The following is a 19,914-nucleotide window of genomic DNA, read 5'->3' as shown; positions in this document are numbered from 1 at the left end:
GAGAGGATTGGGCTCATCGAGCTGCAGGATCAAGTCTCGCGGGACGTATCGCTGTCGAAACTTCACCCAGGGCTAAAATCTTAACCACAGTTCAATCGAGCCGAAGCTTCACCACGAGGGAGAATGTTTCAGACGCGACTGTCTTCAGTCCTTTTGTCGAAGTTCAATCACTACGGCTTAACTGCAGATTTCCTGTCTGAGAAGCTGTTTCTTTCGTTTCCACCTTCACTATAGGAAGTCTGCTTGTCTATGGGGGATGTGTTGGAAGTCCCTCATATGAAGATTCACTGTATAAATTGGATTGCCTTTACTTGACATTAACATAAATCCATCTATCTTTAAAAATGCTGTAACGCTTAGAAAAACACATACAGTGCTGAAAGGTGCTAAGATTTATTAGTTGATCAATTTTGACAATTAGATAAACTGCTGGAGGCATTTGTCCAAATAACCGATTCTCAAAAGTGAGTGTTTTTCTGTTTCCTTTGGGGCTCAGGGCTACTGTCACTTTTTTGGCTCCAGGTTTGACAAATGCCAGTGCACCACTTTAAACCACACTGAAAAGATTTCGATTTCTCTATGCACTTCTGTCTGCCACCCTGCAAGAAAGATAATGGGACAATAAAGGCCATTGTGCAACTAAAACAGGAGCATTCCACAGTTTGTAGAAACGGCGCAGGGTGGAACAACTACAGTAACTGTGGAAACCGGCAAAATTAAAAGAACCCTGGCAAAAGAGAGACAGCGAGTGTTAGAAACCAAGGTAAAACCAAAGTGAACTTGACATTCACTAAATTGGCTTATCACTAAATTGCCGGACTAGTCGTTGAACATCGACAAAGATCAATCTCATGCACATCCCTGACGTCAGGCACATGGAGAGGCACGGTAAGGAGACTGATGGGGACGGTAAGATCTGTAAAAAACAAAACCTAACCACTTATTTACACAACCAGGTGCTTTACTTTGCCTTTACCATAGAAAGGAGTTATTTACGGCTCTAGCCATGTTGCTAGTGCTTAACAGCCAAACTCAGACATCTGTCCCATGTGATCTGAACAGGTCCTATGATTCTTTATCTGTGTTATTGGTGAAAATCACTTTATACTGTTATGATCAAGTTGATATAACAGAAAGTGATCTGCTCCTTGCAACGGCAGCACCAACTTCAATACAACTCTTATCGTCACTATAATACAATAATCCAAATATGATACGTTGCAGCCCTAAGACACAGACAGTGTCAGTCCAGCTGTGAGGAACTTCCCTTTAAAGGTGCCCTGTGGATATTTATTCAAACATAACTTACTTTTACATTCAGTGTTTGCCACCACAATACATTATGTGAATCCTTGAGGTCTAACAAATGAGCTGAATTGATTTTCGACATAAAACACTTGCAAAGCTGATTATTTAAACACCAGCAGTCTTCTTCTTCTCATATCTCTCTAAATCCTGCTGGTGAATATTACTTGTGTGTTACCGCCATCTGCACGTCACTGTAACAGTTTAAAACCATTGGCGGAAATCTGTGTGGTATCTGTGTTGTATCACCCACATGCATGTGTATGTCACTGTACACATGCTTGATACCAACTAACACTGATCTATAGAGTGGCCAAACTCTCCATTGGGTGCCTTACCTTATTATTACCTATATTCCATAACTAACTTATAACCCATATAACTTTATAACTGATGCATGGACGGTTATATCCACCAGGAAACACAGGAAACATTTTCTAACGTGTGTCATATTCAGATGAATCAATGTGGTTGAAAGTCATTTTTTGATTGTGACTATTTCTAAGGTCAATTTCTAAGAGAAACAATTGTATTACTTACAGATTTTTTTTCTTATAATTTTGAAGACATCACATATAAACACAAAAAGACAAGAACAAAACCACCTCCTCACCCGTGTGACTCCCACATTTTGCTCCTCTGGCCCCAGGGAGACTCTGATGAAGCAGCCAGGGAAGTCTCCCTCCTCCTTCTCCAGCAGGTCCTTCCCCTGGTGCAGGGTGATGTGGAGCATCCCCATCCCCTGGCCCGGCTGCCTGGGCGGTTCAAACTCCAGCGTCACCTCCAACTGGCCCACCGTATAGTCGTGGCCGAAGTTGTTGGCGATGGAGGAGATGGAGCTGAGCGAGTCGGTGGAGATGGAGCGGTTGAGTTGGGCCATGCCGGTCGGGTCCAGCTCCCTGCTCATCAGCTCCAGGTGGCCCAGGTCCCTGAAGCAATCCGGGGTTTCACCGAGGGCCAGGCTGGGTTTTCGGCTGGAGGTGGTGGAGGTCCTCCGGTGGTTGTTGGCCGCCACTCTCTGGACCAAAAAACATTTTAAAGTTAGGGGGGGTGTGGAAATCAAAAACTTCCTGTTACCTTCTCTGCTTGTCTGCAACTGGATCATATTTCAGTGAGAAGTTAGGCTGCATGGTTGAATGGTTTTGTTTTTGTTGTTGTTATTTTTGTAATTCAGACCATTTCATAACAAGACACTAAAATGTAGTCAAGTGAGGTTTTTTTTCCTCAGCTCCAAAAACATTTTACCATGTGTTTAAAACGTAGGACTTAGTAGGCAAACAACTTGTCATCTTCAAACTTCAATTTGACTTATATGCTGGTTTTATTAGTAAGTTCAGTAAGGTCAATGCTGTCTGTTCTGCACTATGAGCTCAACAAGGCCACTTCTTTATTAACAATAAACCTGCAATAACTCATTTATCTGGGTCTGTACCGACTCTCGTGGGCAAAATCTGACTCTTCAGCTTGTACATGCTGCACTATGTCCACCATCTTGTTGTGTCTTTGTGCTGAGTAGGTGTGGAGTATATCAGGTGTTGGCCAAAAGCAACACAATGAAAGCAGCAAGTTAACAAAACAGAACAGTGTTGGTCAAAACATCTTGACCGCCCCCTGATGGTTGGCTGCAGCATAGGTCAGAAACCCTGCTTCCTCTATGTGAGGGGACATGTCAAATACATTTTTCACAAAGTCAGTTTCTGTCATTTGAGGTTTGTTAGTATTATTAGCGTTATGTGCTATTTTTTCTAAGTTTGGTTTTAATTAGTTATTGGTCGCAATTAAAACGGAATAAAACGTCATGATTGACAGCTGAAACTCTATATAGAGCTCCATATGGCTGGGAGAGCTGAAAATAAATTCTTCTTATTAGCTTTACCTCAATTGTATGAAATTGTCCTTTTGTTGAAGTAATGTCGCGGTTTCCGTGTCTCTGAAACTACTTTATTTTACACTTGTTATCATATCCTACGGATATTGAGGGCCAAGACTCTGAAGGTGGTGCTGAAGTGAATTTGAACCTTCAGCCACAGGAAGCTTTCACAAACCAGCTGCTGCACCTCAGAAAGAAGACCTTGCAGACATGTCTGTTCATCACAGATCCAGGTGATGAAACCCCAACTTCACAAAACCCCTCAGCTCCCTGCTTTTAGACATACACGGCATCTTTTGTGCACAACACTGACAACATACAGACCCAGTTGACTTGTGTACATACACTCATGGTGTATAATTTCATGGGGTTGGTCATTAGTCTTTCTACTATATTGTATATTCTCCTACTTTCTTTTCACATCTTTTTACCTTTCTTTAACATCTTTTGTTGTTGTTGTTGTTGTTGTCCTCGTCCATACAGCTATATGTGTATTTCTATGTAAGTACATCTTACAAAAGGTACAAGTACCCGTACCTTTTGTCTGACTTCTGAGAAGGAAGTTCCATATTTCTCTTGCAGGTACCGATAGTCGAAGTTGGGGAAGGGCGACGGCGTGGGGAAGGTGCCAGACTTCCACAGCTTCCAGATGTTGAGCCCAGCCACACCCAGCAGCACGAGGAAGCCCACCAGGTAGATGCCCACCTCCCAGCCGGGCGGGTTACGCACCACTGAAACAGACAGAACGAGCTGCCATCTCTCCTTATGCGTTTCCATTTCATCAGCGACATGCATCTTACAGCTTGGCGTCATAACCGTGTCTGTATTTATGGGCAGAGTTTGATCACTGAGCACAGTAAAGATTGTTTAGAAAAGGCTTTTTATGTCAAGACCAGCAGGAGTCTTAACAAGCTCACAGTCACTGAGCTCAGCCGCTTGTGTCGAGACTCCTCATTTAGCAGTGAGTTGTGGCTTTAGGTGATCGTCAGGTTTAAAAAGTGTAATGTCAATCAGATAATGGTTTGGAAAAAAACCTGAGAGACAAATTGGAACGCTGCTCTGAATTCAACGTCAGAGTTTCTCACGTTACATTGAAGAGGAGGCTCGTACTGAGCCGCCTTCCTCCAGATGAATTGCATCTGTGGGGGCACTCTGACAGCTTTATCTCCACTTTCAAACACCAGAGATAAGTCAATTATGGGGCAAGTCCAAATGTTTTGTAACACCGACGGCCTTCAGCAACAGATGAGGACAGAGGAGTTGTAAATCTTGCGTTTAAGGGCGACACCAGCTGTCAAATAAACCCGAGAGCAGACACAGACACACACACACACACAGACACACACACACACACACACACACACACACACACACACACACACACACACACACACACACACACACACACACACACACACCCAACAGCGTGGGTAAAAAACATAACTGACAAGCATTCATCGACACAGGGATTCATGCAGAGATCAGGGCTGTGCTGGAAACTGTGTGTGACGTGCAGCGCTGTCCACTCACCGCTCTGATGGTAGCCTGATATATCGCCACTTTGAGCCGAGGACATGGTGCTGCAGCCAGCCTGCAAAAAAACATCCAGACGATAATCTGTTCAAGTGGCTTTAATGTCAAAGGCTGTAACAGAGCAAAATCTGACAAGGGACAACATGGGAAATGTGTCAAAGAAAATTATAGACTTCACTCAAAATGGCAATTTGTGTGATCATGCAGAATAAAGTTTGAGCTAATTTTCCTCTAAAATATATTGAAAATAAAACTGAAGGAGCTTTTTATTAAAGACATGAAAAATCATCTTGTAACATCCAGATCTGAATCGTTTCCCTTCAACATGAATCAGAATAACCATGTTGATTTAACCTGCTCTGAGCCGCAGGGCCAGAATGCACCATGGGACACTAGCAGCTCCTGTCATCCATTGCAAGGTTCGAGATAAAATACATGTACATGAACAGGGTACATGCACATTGACAGGCATGCATAACAAGGAAGGTCAGGGCTCATGATACATTTTAACATTTCTACACAGGGACCAACAGAGGGCAAACATTCAGATGTTTATTTCAACCAACGATTTATCAAGAAGCATTATTTAAAGTGCTGCTCAGATCCAGGTCCACTGCTTTGCAGCCCAGTGTTTTTACTGGTCAGGATGTCGTGGTTAAAATAATCCAGTCTTAGCTGATGGTGGGAGGACAATGTGAAACGCAGCCTCCAGGGTTAAAGTCAGACTATGTTTGCTCAGACTTTCACCTTGACACACACCCTGAGAAGTTCTGATACACTATAGCTGTGTAAATATGGTTCCACCATCACTTATTGGAGAGAACACCCGGTATTTGTTAAACCACAAGAAGTTGATGTCAGGAAGATTATAGAAGCTCATATAAGAAAACAATATGTTGTGTTTCAGTCATGAACCAACAATGGGGGAAATCTTGCAGGGGGAAGGAATTATGTTTTTTCTACAGACGGATTACATCTTCAGCAGAAGTACCATCAATACCAGATGCATCAGGGAGACCAGACGGACAGAAGGTTAACAAGTATACAGTCGTATTGCCATCACCAAATCTGACAAATATCTGAACCTTGGCTCGTCCATTGTTGTGTCTCCTCAAGATGTCTCCAAAGAAGTCAGAGTGTTCTCTTGCTGAGACATTATGTACTTTCCTCCGGTTCTTATCTTTCTAGCATCCTAACTCAAATAAAGAAATGGGGACTCGGTATTATAACTCAAATCCTCCTGGGTTAGAGAAGCCAAAAACACATGATTATTCATACTAAGGGAAAAAGAATGAAGGTAACTACAAGTTATTAAATAGTTTTTGTAAAAATATTAAAGATGGTGTAGTTGCAAGCTGGAATATGATAAGAGGCCTTTTTAAAAAAAAATCAATTAATGAATTAGGTTCGACATTCCTCAACTACATCAAGGTTTCTGGCACACGGGTCACACAACTGTCTCACCAGAGTCCAGAGGTCTTTAGGTTTTTAGGTCTTGGACATGGCTGGGGAAAAAATAATGTTTTTGAATAGATGAAATGAAAATGAATTGAGAAATTGTATTTTGCATTTGAGGTCACAGTAGACTATAGTAGAGGCAGTGATTCAGTATGAACTCACTGTGATTGTACTTGATGCTCATGCAGCCGTTTGGTTTGTTTAGTTCACAATAAGAAATCAATTCAGGTTTCGTTCCCATGAAATAGCAGTTTTCTATTGCAGAGACAGAGGAGAACAACATGCCCCTGCACCCCTCTCTCTGCCTCCACTAACTGAAAAACAAAAAAGACGCTCGCTGGCGGGTGACTCATTCCTCCCCTCCTCCTTCCCCCACTCAGAGGAATCTCCACATATCTCAGCAGCTCGGGGAAAACTGGAGCATTATACTAATGATATAGAGAAAGCAGTGTGTGTGCGTGTGTGTGTGTGTGTGTGTGTGTGTGTGTGTGTGTGTGGGGTGGGGGGGTGGTGTTCACTCAATTCTGCTGAGCGCTTTGCAGACTACAGCCAAGCAGGCCAATTAAAGTAGCTGACGCAGTGCAGGGCCCATTGACAGCTGCTGATGTGCCATTAGCAAAGCATGGGGGAATCTGTGGCAGAGAGGGAAGCTCTGGTCACCCCCCCCCCGCGCTCCACCCGCTTGCTCAGCACGGCTCGGATCAGCTCGGCCCTGCTCGAGGTAACATACGAGTGTAGAGGAGGTCCGGAGGAAGCTTACAAGGGAGAGGGGAGGGACGATAGTAGAGAGAGAGTGAGTAAGACAATGTCTGACAGATTTAGTAAATAATTAGCGTGGGCGCTCTGGAGCCTCAGTGGGTTCAACACCAACATCAAGTCCAAGTTGCCTGAAATAGAAATACATTTGAAAACAAGGAGGCACACACATTTTGTTTGGACACTTCAGCTTTGTAAAGTCTGTTAATCTGAATGCGATGCCTGTGGATTTACAGAATTTGGAAGTCATAAAGATGCGGTTATCTTCCCACACAGTGGTTCCCAAGCTTTTATGTCTGACATAAACCCACGAGGCTGTTAGTCCTCGGCTACATCCATACTACCCAGTTTTCTTTTAAAAATGCATTAACTCTGCTACAGACACTGCACTCCAGAGTTTTAGAGACATTAAAACTGAGAAGTTTTGAATCGCTGCTGGCCCCGTTTTAGTTTGAAAAGTGCGCGGCTGCGTTTTGGTCTGGACGGGCAAACAAAGATGTTTGGAAACGATGATGTAAACACTCACACACGTTTGCTGATTGGGTCTTTTCCGTCACGCTGCAACCTTCGCTGATTCATCAGGCTCCTGTCACATGACCCAATCACAACTGGCACCAGCCTCGGCTTGGCTGACCCTGTCTGCATTTTACTTTAATCGCCATTGCTCCTTCTTGTTTGTAGCCTATAGCTCTTTCTGCAACTTACAACCACGTGCTTCCTGTTTACACCGACATACACATATCAAGTGTGTGTGAGCAGTCAGGCGATATGTGTTTCCGGGTGTGTTGGTGTGGACAGGGATGAAAACAGATTCGGAGCCAAAACACAAGAGACAGTTTTAGTTTGAAAATGCCACTTTAAAATAAAAACATTGTAGCATGGATGTAGCCAAACTCAAGTTCCACTTCATCCACTCCAACAGTTGTCTTTAGAATTTATCGAATAACAGTACTTTGATATTGTCTGTGTTAAGACCTTGTCTGCTTCTGAATTACATTTGATGCTCTTGAAATCTCAACATTCAGGCACTAGAGATTACAAATAAAGATCAGCCACACACCAATTTGTCATCCAATTTCTATGTTGTGTCGCACTGATGATGACTTTGTAACATCTGTTCAGGGACTACAGATGAAAAACAGCTGCAATAATCCATAAATCCCAAAATAATATTGATGATCCCAAACAAATATGTGGATTTACATTTATTTATGTTATTTGTTCAGTATTTTGTTGTCTTCGTCCCGAGCTGTAAGTCAATCTATGTGTCTCAGTGTCTAAGTACACTGAGAGCAATGCTAAACTGGAGTCAAATGCCTTGTTAAACTGAAGTTTTTATCTCATGACGACACAGAATCTAAGGCAGAATGTGAAGTTCAATTCAATTTTATTTGTGTAGTGCCAGATCATAATATATATTATCTAAAGGCACTTTACATAGAAGGTCAAGACTTTAAAATTATAGAGAAACCCAACAGTTCCCACAATGCACTTTGGCGACTGTGGAGAAAAATACCTCATTAACTGGAAGTAAAAACTTGCAGAACCAGACGCAGTCAATTATTTTATTTATATATAACAACCACTTTTGCAACTGTTCTTAAATGAATCAAGATTTAAAAAAAGGGTTCAGCCAGTTCAAGGGTTGGAAGAACATTTCCACAGATCTACACAGAGACGGTAAAATATGGGTAAGCACAGATTTCAGAGGGTCACACATGAGCAAACACACAACTCCCAAATCTCTTTGGAATGTCAAAATATAAAGCGGGTTTACGCAATAAAAAAATTAATTCAAAAAATCATCAATGCAAAAGACTCTCGTGGGTATTCACTCATGTGCAGACCAGACCTGCACTCTGCCCTCGACAGAGGGGGATTCACAGGGATCTGCCTCTGCTGCTAATTATCCTCTCTTCTCCTCATCTTCCCTTCCACCATCCAGCACATCAAATCTCTGCACAAGTGTTGTGTGATAAGGGAGATGGTTTAATAGAAGCACTTTGTGTAATAAACGGAGGAGGAGATGCCAGCTTCAGGGGACGCATCAACTTCAACCTTCATACACTCTTTTTTTCTCTGTTGCAATTATTAAGCTGAAGAGGCAGCTGGTCTAAACCTTTTAACCAGGATGTCTTATTACATGGCATCAACATATGTCGGTAATTTACATCACAACCAGTTTCTCCTTTAAATGTGACACTTTCTTTCAGTTTACAGCTCATTACCACGCTGTTTCAAGGTAAACCACTGATGTGTCGTCTTCATGCCCACATAATGTCAGCCCTCCCACTGCTTTAGATTTATCTCACAGTCGCTGCAGGGAGTCCTCACCAGGCCTGAAAGGACCATCTCCCTACACTGCATATTCAGCTAAAGGACATTTTAATCAGCGAGATATGCATCAGATGATGTCTCGTCACAATGTCAGCTCGCACAACCGGCTGTGATGAGCATTAATAATGTAAAGTAACAGAGCTTGAGAAGTTTGTGCAGTACAATTATCCAGAACAGCAATGAGGCTGTCTCAGGGAAAAGGAGTGAAGACTGAAGTGACGGGCAGGTTTCTTTCACTGTAGCGACTGTAAAATGACAAAGAAGATTCCTGATTTAAACACTTAAACACTTAACACTTAAAGTGCAACTACATTCTGTTTTTAAATGGGATTTTCAACGACCTAAATAATATAAAAAGTTGACTTATAAACAGTTTCTCCTTTTATTCTCTACTTTTGGGTGTGTCTTAAAACATCTGGAGCAGAGTGAAAGGTGCTCCTCTTACGAGACAGAACACACCACCTGATCTCTTCCAGCTGGTATCAGCGTGATACGCCGCAGGTGCTCATTTAAAAAGAATAACAATAAGAATCTGGTGTTTCTAAGTTGCTCTTTACCTTCAGAAAGAAGTCAGAAAAAGCTGCTAGTAATTCCTCATGGTCGTCACCATCACAGCACTGGGCAGCTCCTTCAGTGACAGACTGAGACACCCACAGTATCTAAAGGAGTCGTAGGTGTTTCCTTCGTGATGCTGTAAGACTGAACCATGTAGAACACTTATTTATCTGACTCACACTCACTCACACTGTGCAATATTCATTTTCTATTGGTGCAATTTCAAATATTTAACAAATGTTCAATATCTTTTTCTATATTTTACATTTCTTTGTGTTCATACTACATGATTGCTGCTGTATGGCAGATTTCGCCATTGTGGGACTTATAAAGGATTATGTTGTGTTATGTTGTGTTATTTTGTGTTGTGTTGTGTTATTCATTCATATATTTTAACAGCCACAGTCACATACAAGAAAACAATTTCACATCCTTGTTACTGTAAATATTAATGAAGCCATTAACACATTAATATAATGTCACTCAGTTCACCTCCAACAGTCCTTAAATCCAATCAAGCTGCACTAAATATCACACACTAGGAAACACTTCCATAAATATGACTGATTTCTTTCATCAACACCCATTAATTATTCTCTGGCGAAAATGTTGAAAAACACCTGAGAGACACCTTCAGAGAAAGTGATAAAAAGAAAATCCTGATTCTGTCCCGTGATCCGAATCAGCACCTTCCCTGACCCATACCACATCCTTCAGCCAGCTTCACAGTAATCCATTCAGGAGTTTTTGCATAAACATGGGTCGTAATGGACAGGGGTGAAAACATAACTTCCAGGGAGGTAACAAATTATAATAGTAATAATAAATAGTTGAATACTTCTAATTTGTTTCTGCAGTTTGTCTGAGATCTGGTGCAGGGTCTCCCACTAACACACCAACATGACCAGGGAGGAAACTGTTGCTGCTGCATGCAAGACTGAGCAGCGTCCAGCTGAACCTAAAGCAGCTGAGACACAAACGGACGAAGCCAACACGCTCTTCACGTTGAATACCATCGCTGCTGCTGCTGCTGCTGCTGCTCCATGTTTGCTGCTAACAGAAAACAAGAAAGAGAACAAGAACCCCCCTGTACTGGACCTGCATGTTGGAGCAGCTCTGATCAATAAGGAACACACACAGTGATTTATGTCACACACACACAGAGAGAGAGAGAGAGAGAGAGAGAGAGAGAGAGAGAGAGAGAGAGAGAGAGAGAGAGGATGGTTAGATAAGGGTAGAAAAAAGACAAGGATGAGATAATAGAAATAAGTGATGGAGGAAAATAAAGAAAGGGATGAAGAAACATAGCCCATCTGAGAGGAGGAGAAGGGAGGAGAAGGGAGGAGAAGGGAGGAGAAGGGAGGAGAAGGGAGGAGAAGGGAGGAGGGATCTCAGGTCTGTCAGCTGCTCTCCTCCGACTCTTTCTCTCTTTCTCTCTCTCTCTCTCTCTCCCACCAGCTGATCAATCAACTTTGCTTTTAAATCTCGCCCAATGACTCATAATCAAATCAACTGCCTCACTGCCATTTTACTATGGAGCGTCTGAGGATCTGTGCCACTTCAATCTGTGAGCAGGCAGCAAAGCCACATCTTCTTTTCTGTCTGTGTCCTACAGCCTGTTTCCACGTCAGCTCCACTTTGACTCTCTGGTTTAGACAGCTCATTTGGTAGATGGTGAAAGAAAGGAAAAGTAGCAATGCACCAGCCGCCACCTTTTTTTTTTTTTTTTTTTTAAGTGTCAGCGGTGGTGCCAGCTCAGTCGAGAAGAATCTGCAGCGAATCAACTCAATCACTCAGGGTTAAAAATAAACCCTAAGCTCAAACTTTCATGCTGACGATACGTCACCTCGACAGGCCAGGAGGAGGATCTAGGATTCGTCTAAAGCAGGGGCCATAAAGGGGCCACAATATACACAGAGGGGCCATTTATATGTCCAACATCCATACGCAATTCCTGATTCAGTGAGGTGAACATTAAAAGGGATAGTTCACCAAAAAATGAAAATTCCACACCAACAGTCCACAAAACACTTTAGGAGTTTCGGGGCTAAATCCAATACAATTGAAGTAACTGGTGACTTCTTCTTCAGACGTAAAAAAAAACGGCAGAAAAAAAAACATAACATGCCTCCACACATGCCACCGCGTTCGCACGCACACAACGTGCAGGGTGCAGTGCGGTTGCATCGCTACTTCCATGAGCGGAGATCAGGCTAAATACAGGGTGTAAATGACGCTGTTTCGAGTCGAATTTGAATCCTAAATTCTTAACAAATTAAGTGTTCAAAGTCATATTTATTGTTTTATTGTTAGTGAATGACAATTTTATTTTAAAGACTACGGACAGGACAGGGGCACTTAAGGGACCCATCAGATGTCAGTAGGGGTCAGTGCCCCCATCTGGATCCGCCCCTGCTACTGGCTGATAAAAGTGCAGCAAAGGAACAGAAACAATGAAAATTTACACTGAACTCTGTGCAGTCTATGACTAATCAGGGCAATTTTATCTACCAGTCCACAGCCAGCAGCTCTACGAGGCCACGAATTGTTCATCTTAAAATCTTTGAGTGTGAGATTAAGTAGAACATTATCTCCCTCTAATTTGTATATTTAGTCTGGAGCTACTTAAACAACTGGAATTTGATTTGTGTCCAGAAACCTGGAGGTTAAATATTTCCTTTCCTTTATTCCCCAGATGGAGAGAAAAGCTCACACTAAAGTTTGTGATGAGCTTATGAGAGAAGGTCCAAACAGGCTCATTTACAGAGTGGATAAAACGGAGCAAACACAATTAAAGCAGACAAATGGAGGCAAATCGCTCGCTTGGTTGAATAACTGCCAGCTAATTTCCTAAAATAATGATTTTTGCCTTTTGTCCAGATAAACAATGACATGTTATATCCCAGAATAAGCTCCATCACACACACATGCATCACAACACACCCACTGCATTCAGGCTGAAAGTTATTTCTTCACCTGAATAGACATTTTCGGTGCCTTTGGTTTTTTTATTACCTCTTTATTACCTAATATTGACGCACGAGTCTGGAGCTAAACCTACAAATCTAAAAACCTTGTTGTGATTGTTGTCGACCACTCATCAGTTCAACTACGAGGCTACTTGATAGATGAACCCTCTCACAATTAGGCTAATACAGGACAGGGGGAGCTGTCAGTGCTGCAGGGCCGTCTGTCAGACCTGACAAAAGGTTCATTCACTTTCAGTAAAGTGGAAGTGGGTGGGAGCCGGGGTTGTGGGGAAGAGCGGCGACTTGAAGGCCCGCCACAGCTTTATTGATTAACTATTGAGTAACAGCAGTCAGATCCAGAGGTATTTGGACAGTAACACATGTCTTTTATGCTTTCACTCTAAATCCTTGTTTCTTTTTGTTTTAAAATTCCACTTTAAATATTTAACCTGCTGACGTTCAGCTTTAATAACGACTTAAGATCTGAATGACCCATAACACACGAAGCTAATGGGAATGTTCTGTTTTTCAGTGATTGACATCCAAGGGACACTACAGCTCAGAGTTCAGGTCGGACTGAAATACTGACGGCAGCATGTCATGGTGACACAGTTTTATTTATTTTTTACTTCTTTCCAGTTATTTAACCGTTTGGGCCTTTACAAAGTTTAATGTTTGGTAGGCCCCTTTTTACTGTTATATTTATGGAAGCCAGCTAGCATAGCCAACCCACATGTATATGCTCTATTTAGCCGTGCAGGCGGGCTACTAAGTACATATTACTGAAAACAGAGAAACTGGTTTAGCACAACAGTGACCTTTACCAGCTCTAAACATCAGAGGTAGTGTAGGAGGTGAGACAACCTCCACTATTGACAGCATGCCTTTACTGCACTGATTTATTTATTTGTTTTTTTTACTTTCATTCCTGCCTTATATGGTTATATTCCTTCATAGCGTAGTAATAATGGTAATGTATTGCATGTTAAGCTGGCTGCACACTAGATGATTTTCAGCTCTTGACCGATTTTAAAAAACGTGGCAGATCCCAGACATAATAACAGATTTAACTGACTTTTTATCTTATAATCTTCAGAACGCACACTGACAGACCCAGCTCGCTAGGGAAGAGGAGGCAACATAATTAAAGTTGTTTAGATTATTTTGAAACTCAGGTTTTCGATTGTAATGACAACACAGGTAACGTGAACTAACAGAAAACAGGCCGGAGGGAGCTATTTCAAATCAAAGAAACACAGATAACAAAAAGAGGACTCTTAACAAGAGCTGCACAAACCTAATAACGGAAATAATTCCTTATTGAACAACACAACTGCTTCACAATCAAAAGACAAATGAAAATAGCACCCCGCTCCTAATGTCCAACATTAATTCTCAAATACACAATTATGGTCTGACCCTCAGACAACGGCAAATAGCATCTCTCAATAACAGACGTAATGTCAATAGAGAGCTGGATTGGCGAGCTGTTCAATACACAGCTGCCACGACCTACACAGCCCTGGGTGACTCTTCCTGATGATTGGAGGCTTGGGGTGGATGCCGCTCCAATCGGGATCCTTGTTTCCACCACCAGCCAGGAAGGAGGAGGAGCATCTGCCAGGCCTCCACCGGACACAGAGATAGAGACACATAGAGACACAATACACACCAACATGGACAGGGGACGGTTACGGCCGTAACACACACAGTGAACAATTTGGCCAGAAATTCAGACCACACACTTTCCGTTTGTAAGATACGATTTCACAGCGGCCATTCCAGAGACTTGGAGTCTCACAGAAACTCGAGATTCTTCTTCTTCTTAAGTTTTTCTATGGTAGTTGCCACTTTACAGCCAATTTCTGAACTAGAGTGTGTAACAGGTGATTAAAGGTGACTTCAGAAGAAAAACAAACATGAAGGAGGAACAAAAGGGAAAAAAACATACAGATGTAGTCATGGCGGAATTGGTTTATACGTTTTGCAGCACGAGCTGGAGGTGAGTTGAAAACGTATTGTTGTTTTTAGTCGCAGCTGTACAAGTGCGCAATATTCGGTTGGCGACGCTTCCCGGTCAGCTTGCTCTCATTGGCTTTTGTGGGTTTCTGTCGGGGCCGATAAGAGGAATAAATATCAAACATGTTTCGAGAACGGGGGGGGGGGGCTCCGACTCAATCATTGGCATTAAGATTATTTTGTAAACCCCTCAAACTTTCGGATTATTTGTGTAGATCATCGGCACAGACTCTGCAAATGTCATAAAGGGCAAAACGTGTCTGAAATCAGCCTTTAGAACTTTTGATGTGCATGCATGTGCACGTTAAGCTATCAAGTGGGGTCAAATTAGGCTTATGGACGTTCCAAGGCAATGTCATATGGCTCGATATGAGCAGCCAGTCTTCATTGAGAAGGAGACGCTCATTCAAGAAGGCTACAAAGATCTGTACCTTGAAGGGCCTCTATAATTCACTTTTAATTTATATATGAGCATGTGTGATAAGCTACATCTCTTTGATTCAAGACATTTTTACTGTCAAAATACTGACGATGCTTTGCAAACAAAGTAGCTCTATTCTTGAGAAGTACTTTAACTACAAACTAGAGACATTTTTAATTGAAGCCTTGTGTAGTAACCACTGTTGCGTTGGACGGTGCTGTCCACAGTGGGCCACCAGGACAGAGGTAACAATGTCTATAGTCTATAATGTGTGATGGGTGAAGTAGGCCATGTTCCACTTGACTGTAGAACACTCACCAAAAGGTGGACCTGTGTCCTGTGATTTGAATCACGACACAGAGACACGTACGGACTCATGGAGTAATGCAGGAAGTGTTCACCTCAGAGTTGGGACAGATGGGATTTAATCATCTAACAACCCCGGCCCTCCAGCTGGCAAAGTGTTTTGGATGAAACTGTCTGTTGGTACCAAAAATCCACTCTCACAGGAATCTGCTGCTGCTGCAAAAATTAAACGAAACATACTTTTTTTTCATTTTGATTAACCGCATACATAGAGGAATTGAACCAGACAGCACAAATTGATACACCGATTTTATTTGCTAAATTAATTAGAGCTTCAGTTAAGCTGTCAATTTAGTCTATTTCCATCCAAATGAGATGAGCCACTTAAATGTTTGTAATTTGTTTCTGAAGAACTTTTTTTAAAATCATATTTGTTAAAATCTTGTCCCGATAGCGTTCTATAAATAAAGTTGTCTCCAAAAAAATGAAAGGGAAAAAAGCTGTTGTCTGTTGTCCTCACAGGACTATAGTTAAGACTGAATGAAATGACTGGCTGGAGAACTTTACCTGCTAACCTGCACTGTACCTGCTAACCTCACAGCACAGCACCAGAGTCTTGAGCCGGAGAGACTAAGAAAGCTAGCGAGCGAGTCACAGATAAGTCGTCTTCTTGTAGTTGTCAGTCAGTGTGAGTTCATGTGTTTTTTGGGGGCGTAGCGTTGTCGAGAGGGCCGATTGGAGTAGGCGGGGTGTATCGATTGCATATTTTAAGCATTGCCTGCTCAGCTTTTCCAGGATTACCAACCCTAGCTTTAAAACCTGCTTTGGAAAATCAGAGCAGATTAGGGGGATGTTTATTTTCTCATGTTCATGACTTTGATGCCACTCTGATGTTTGAATGGAAAATAAGTCGCATCCCTCAATTTCCCAAAATTTAGAACTATTATCTCAAGTGAACCGTCAGTAAGGCAACTTGTTTCATATGTTGTCAACACAGTTTAATACTTGATAATATCTTTGGGCATCATAAATATGATTCATCTTTACCTAATGACTCTCTCTCCAGCCTGCAGCGTTTAGAGAACTTAGCTGTGGCTACATTTGACAGCAAACTGCTCTGACCACACACATCCTGCAAAAAATCAACCAATTACATGTTCTGTTCTGGAAAAATGAACTGTGACACATTAAAGTGTCGGCCAGCGCTCGATGTAAGGAAGGAAACGTTCTGAAAATGTCCGCAGGTGTTAGAGGAGATTCCTCCCTGTTCATCTATGTGCTCTCACTTTTCTTAATGTAATAGCACTTTTCTTCTGAGTGGTGTGTTTGTGTGTGTGTGTGTGTGTGTGTGTGTGTGTGTGTGTGTGTGTGTGTGTGTGTGTGTGTGTGTGTGTGTGTGTGTGTGTGTGTCAGGGGAAGTCCATGACAGAGTGAGAAAGAGAGTAGGTGTTAAACGAATGGCTGAGATGATTGTAAGTGCTAGAGGAGGAATTGAATTCTGAGCAGGCCGTATTTCAGCTTGGCTAAGAGGCGAGAATCCCAGTAAAACACACACACACACACACACACACACACACACACACACACACACACACACACACACACACACACACACACACACACACACACACACACACACACACTCGCCTTTTTCAAGCGAATGCTCATCACACAGCTTCTGGATGTGATTCATGTTTTCAAACTGTTAAAAGCCTCTCTAAAGCAAATATGTGGCTTGAAGAGGCGGACGAATCAATCGATATTTTCCAGGTATTCAGAGCACATCTTTTGATTTTATGGCATCATTGTCTGCATCACTTTATAGGATTAGTATGTGTAAAAAGCTCAATTAAAAACCAAAGCAGCACCTTCCTTCTCTCAGATGGAACATTTGGTCTCCTGACGTTTTTTAACTTTTGACCCTTTGAAATGAAGCAATATTCACTCCCAGCCTTTTCTCACAGGCTGCACAATGTCTGAGCTGTGAGCTGTTAAACCAGAAAGCGATGTTAATTCTTCACACTGAGATTCATTTAAATGGATTTTAGCATTCTGTGACCCCTCGGGAACAATTGATGTAGAATCCCAATTGGTAGAAAAGCAAACATGCCGTCTGATCTGACAGGACTCAGTTTCATAGTATTGGCTCCAATTGCTTCAAATTCGATGTCATCGTTATCTTCTGATTCTTGTGTTTGGATCAAGTGAAACACTGAAGAAGACCCATGTTGGGTCTAATAATTGTGTTGATCTACAATATGCAATCATTAAAAAATAACAGCAGTTCAGTAAATCATTCAAACTTATATACGAGCCACATACGTAAACTGTAAAAAAGCTACTTCAGTTTAATTTCACGGAAAACATTGAGTATAAAATCTTGCAGATAAACCAGGTAGGATCAACACAAAGTTTTCCAACTTCCCTCTGCACCATAGACTGCACACAACTTCCAGCACACAAACCATAAAAGTGACGGTATATTATAGAACTGTTTGAGGAGGACTCACTAATGACGAGGAATAATTCTGAAGAAGCTCCAGAGCACAACAGCCCAATCCGTACAGACAGGTTTAGAACGGGGCACTGTGTTGTAAAGATTAGCTCCCTCAGTTGGTTTAATTACACACCACAGCTCATCTAACCTGCAACTAAGTTTTTTTCCCAGGCCACAGTTTAGAGCTGGAGTTTAGCAGAGTGGTGCTGAAAGGACAGCTCCTGGTGCCATTTGTCACCAATGCTTTAACCTCCTGTGTCCCAGTGAAGCCTCGAATCAACCCCACAGTCAATATCCCGCTCCTATAGCTCAGGTCCACTTGCAATGCGCATCGATATTTGGGTCGAGTAAGAACAATACTGTGCCAGATTTTAAAGAGAGACAAGAAGGATGCATCCAGAGCTGCATTTACAAGCGCAGCTAAAGCCTCACACGCTTTCAATTCACCCCTGCAAAGAAAAAAGACGCATGCAAGTCCCCCCCTAAGTCTCGCCATGATGCATGTTGCTTGTTGGTGCACGGAGAGGTGCAGGAGCGCAGCGGCTCGTGCGGCAGGTGTTTGGATGCAGCCAAACGGCCTGAGTGAGCATTTCTTACCCGGAGTTTTCTTTTGGTGCAGTAGGGAGGAAGGAGGAGGAGGAGGAGGAGGAAGAGGAGGAGGAGGGTAGAGCAACTCCACCGCTCTCCCTTCTTCAGGCGCCTCTCTCCATCCAATGACACAGGGGCCGGTCCGGTCTGTGCGTCCCGGTGGAGGAGTGCAGGAGGAGGGGAGGAACACGGCGTTCACACTGCTCCCGTGTTGCAGCGCATCCAGGGAGCGTTCAGACGTGGCCCGGCAGCGGGGAGGAAGAGGAGCAGAGGGATGATGAAGAAGAAGAGGAGGAGGAGGAGGAGCGAGGTGATGTCCGTCTGTTTCTGCTGCTGCTCGCTGGAGTCTGGGAAACTGCTGCTGCTGCTGCTGTGAGAGGCATCTCTGTGTGGAGGCTCAGCCGCGACCCAGCGACTGCAGACACCAAGTCCCACCCCTGCAGCTCAACTTCCACCGGCGGCCCCGCTCAATAATAACACGACCACCGCCCCCTTCTCCTCCAGCAGCTGGAGAGAGACCCTGCTGTCTGACACACACACACACACACACACACACACACACACACACACACACACACACACACACACACACACACACACACACACACACATACACACTCATGCAGTGACTACTTGCCTAACCCGAACACTTACCCTAATCTTAACCCTAGCTTAACCTAAACCATAGTTAATACTTGCCAAACCCTTATCTTTACCCTTACATTAACTTTAATCTAACCCTAACCTCACATTAATCTAAACCTAATCTTAACCTAACATTAACCAAAACCATTTTAGAATATAGGACAAGATGGTGAATATCCTAGTAGGGTAGCAGCTTACCCAATACCCTAACCTCAACCTAAACCTAACCTTAATCTAAACCTGACCGTAACCATAGTTACTGCTTGCCTAATCCTAATTCTTAACCTAACTTTAAAGCAAAAGTTCACCCAGAAATGAAAATTCACTCATTATCTACTCACCCCTATGCCGATGGAGGGGTGGGTGAAGTGTTTGAGTCCACAAAACACTTCTGGAGTTTCAGGGGTAAACAGTGTTGCAGACAAATTCAATACAATTGAAGTAACTGGTGAATCTTCTTCAAATACAAATAAAAAACAACTGACAAAGCCCCGACATTCAAATTCGACTGGAAACAGCATCATATAAATGTTTTTAGCCTAAATTTCTGCTGTTGTCCTCAGCCCAGAGCCTGGAGTTATGCAACAGATGCACAAGATGTAGGGGGAGGGGCATGTGTATTTCAGGGACACACAAACTTTTTTATTTTCTTCTT

General features: G+C 42.7%; 1 protein-coding gene across 1 annotated transcript in view; it reads right to left on the bottom strand.

The window, feature by feature from the left end:
- The window catches only part of syt12 (synaptotagmin XII), a 28,472-nt gene extending 9,313 nt beyond the window's left edge, over positions 1-19,159 (bottom strand). The window contains exons 1-4 of the mRNA XM_034589243.1: positions 18,624-19,159; positions 4,706-4,766; positions 3,713-3,906; positions 1,919-2,323 (exon numbers count right to left, since the gene is read on the bottom strand). Of these exons, the coding sequence (XP_034445134.1) occupies positions 1,919-2,323; positions 3,713-3,906; positions 4,706-4,751 (645 nt within the window). The 5' untranslated portion in view covers positions 4,752-4,766; positions 18,624-19,159. The remainder of the gene's footprint in view (positions 1-1,918; positions 2,324-3,712; positions 3,907-4,705; positions 4,767-18,623) is intronic.
- Positions 19,160-19,914: the final 755 nt, after the last annotated feature.

This window comes from Hippoglossus hippoglossus, chromosome 6, assembly GCF_009819705.1.
Source record: "Hippoglossus hippoglossus isolate fHipHip1 chromosome 6, fHipHip1.pri, whole genome shotgun sequence".
NCBI lineage: Eukaryota > Metazoa > Chordata > Actinopteri > Pleuronectiformes > Pleuronectidae > Hippoglossus > Hippoglossus hippoglossus.
This window is presented reverse-complemented; position numbering and strand designations above follow the sequence as displayed.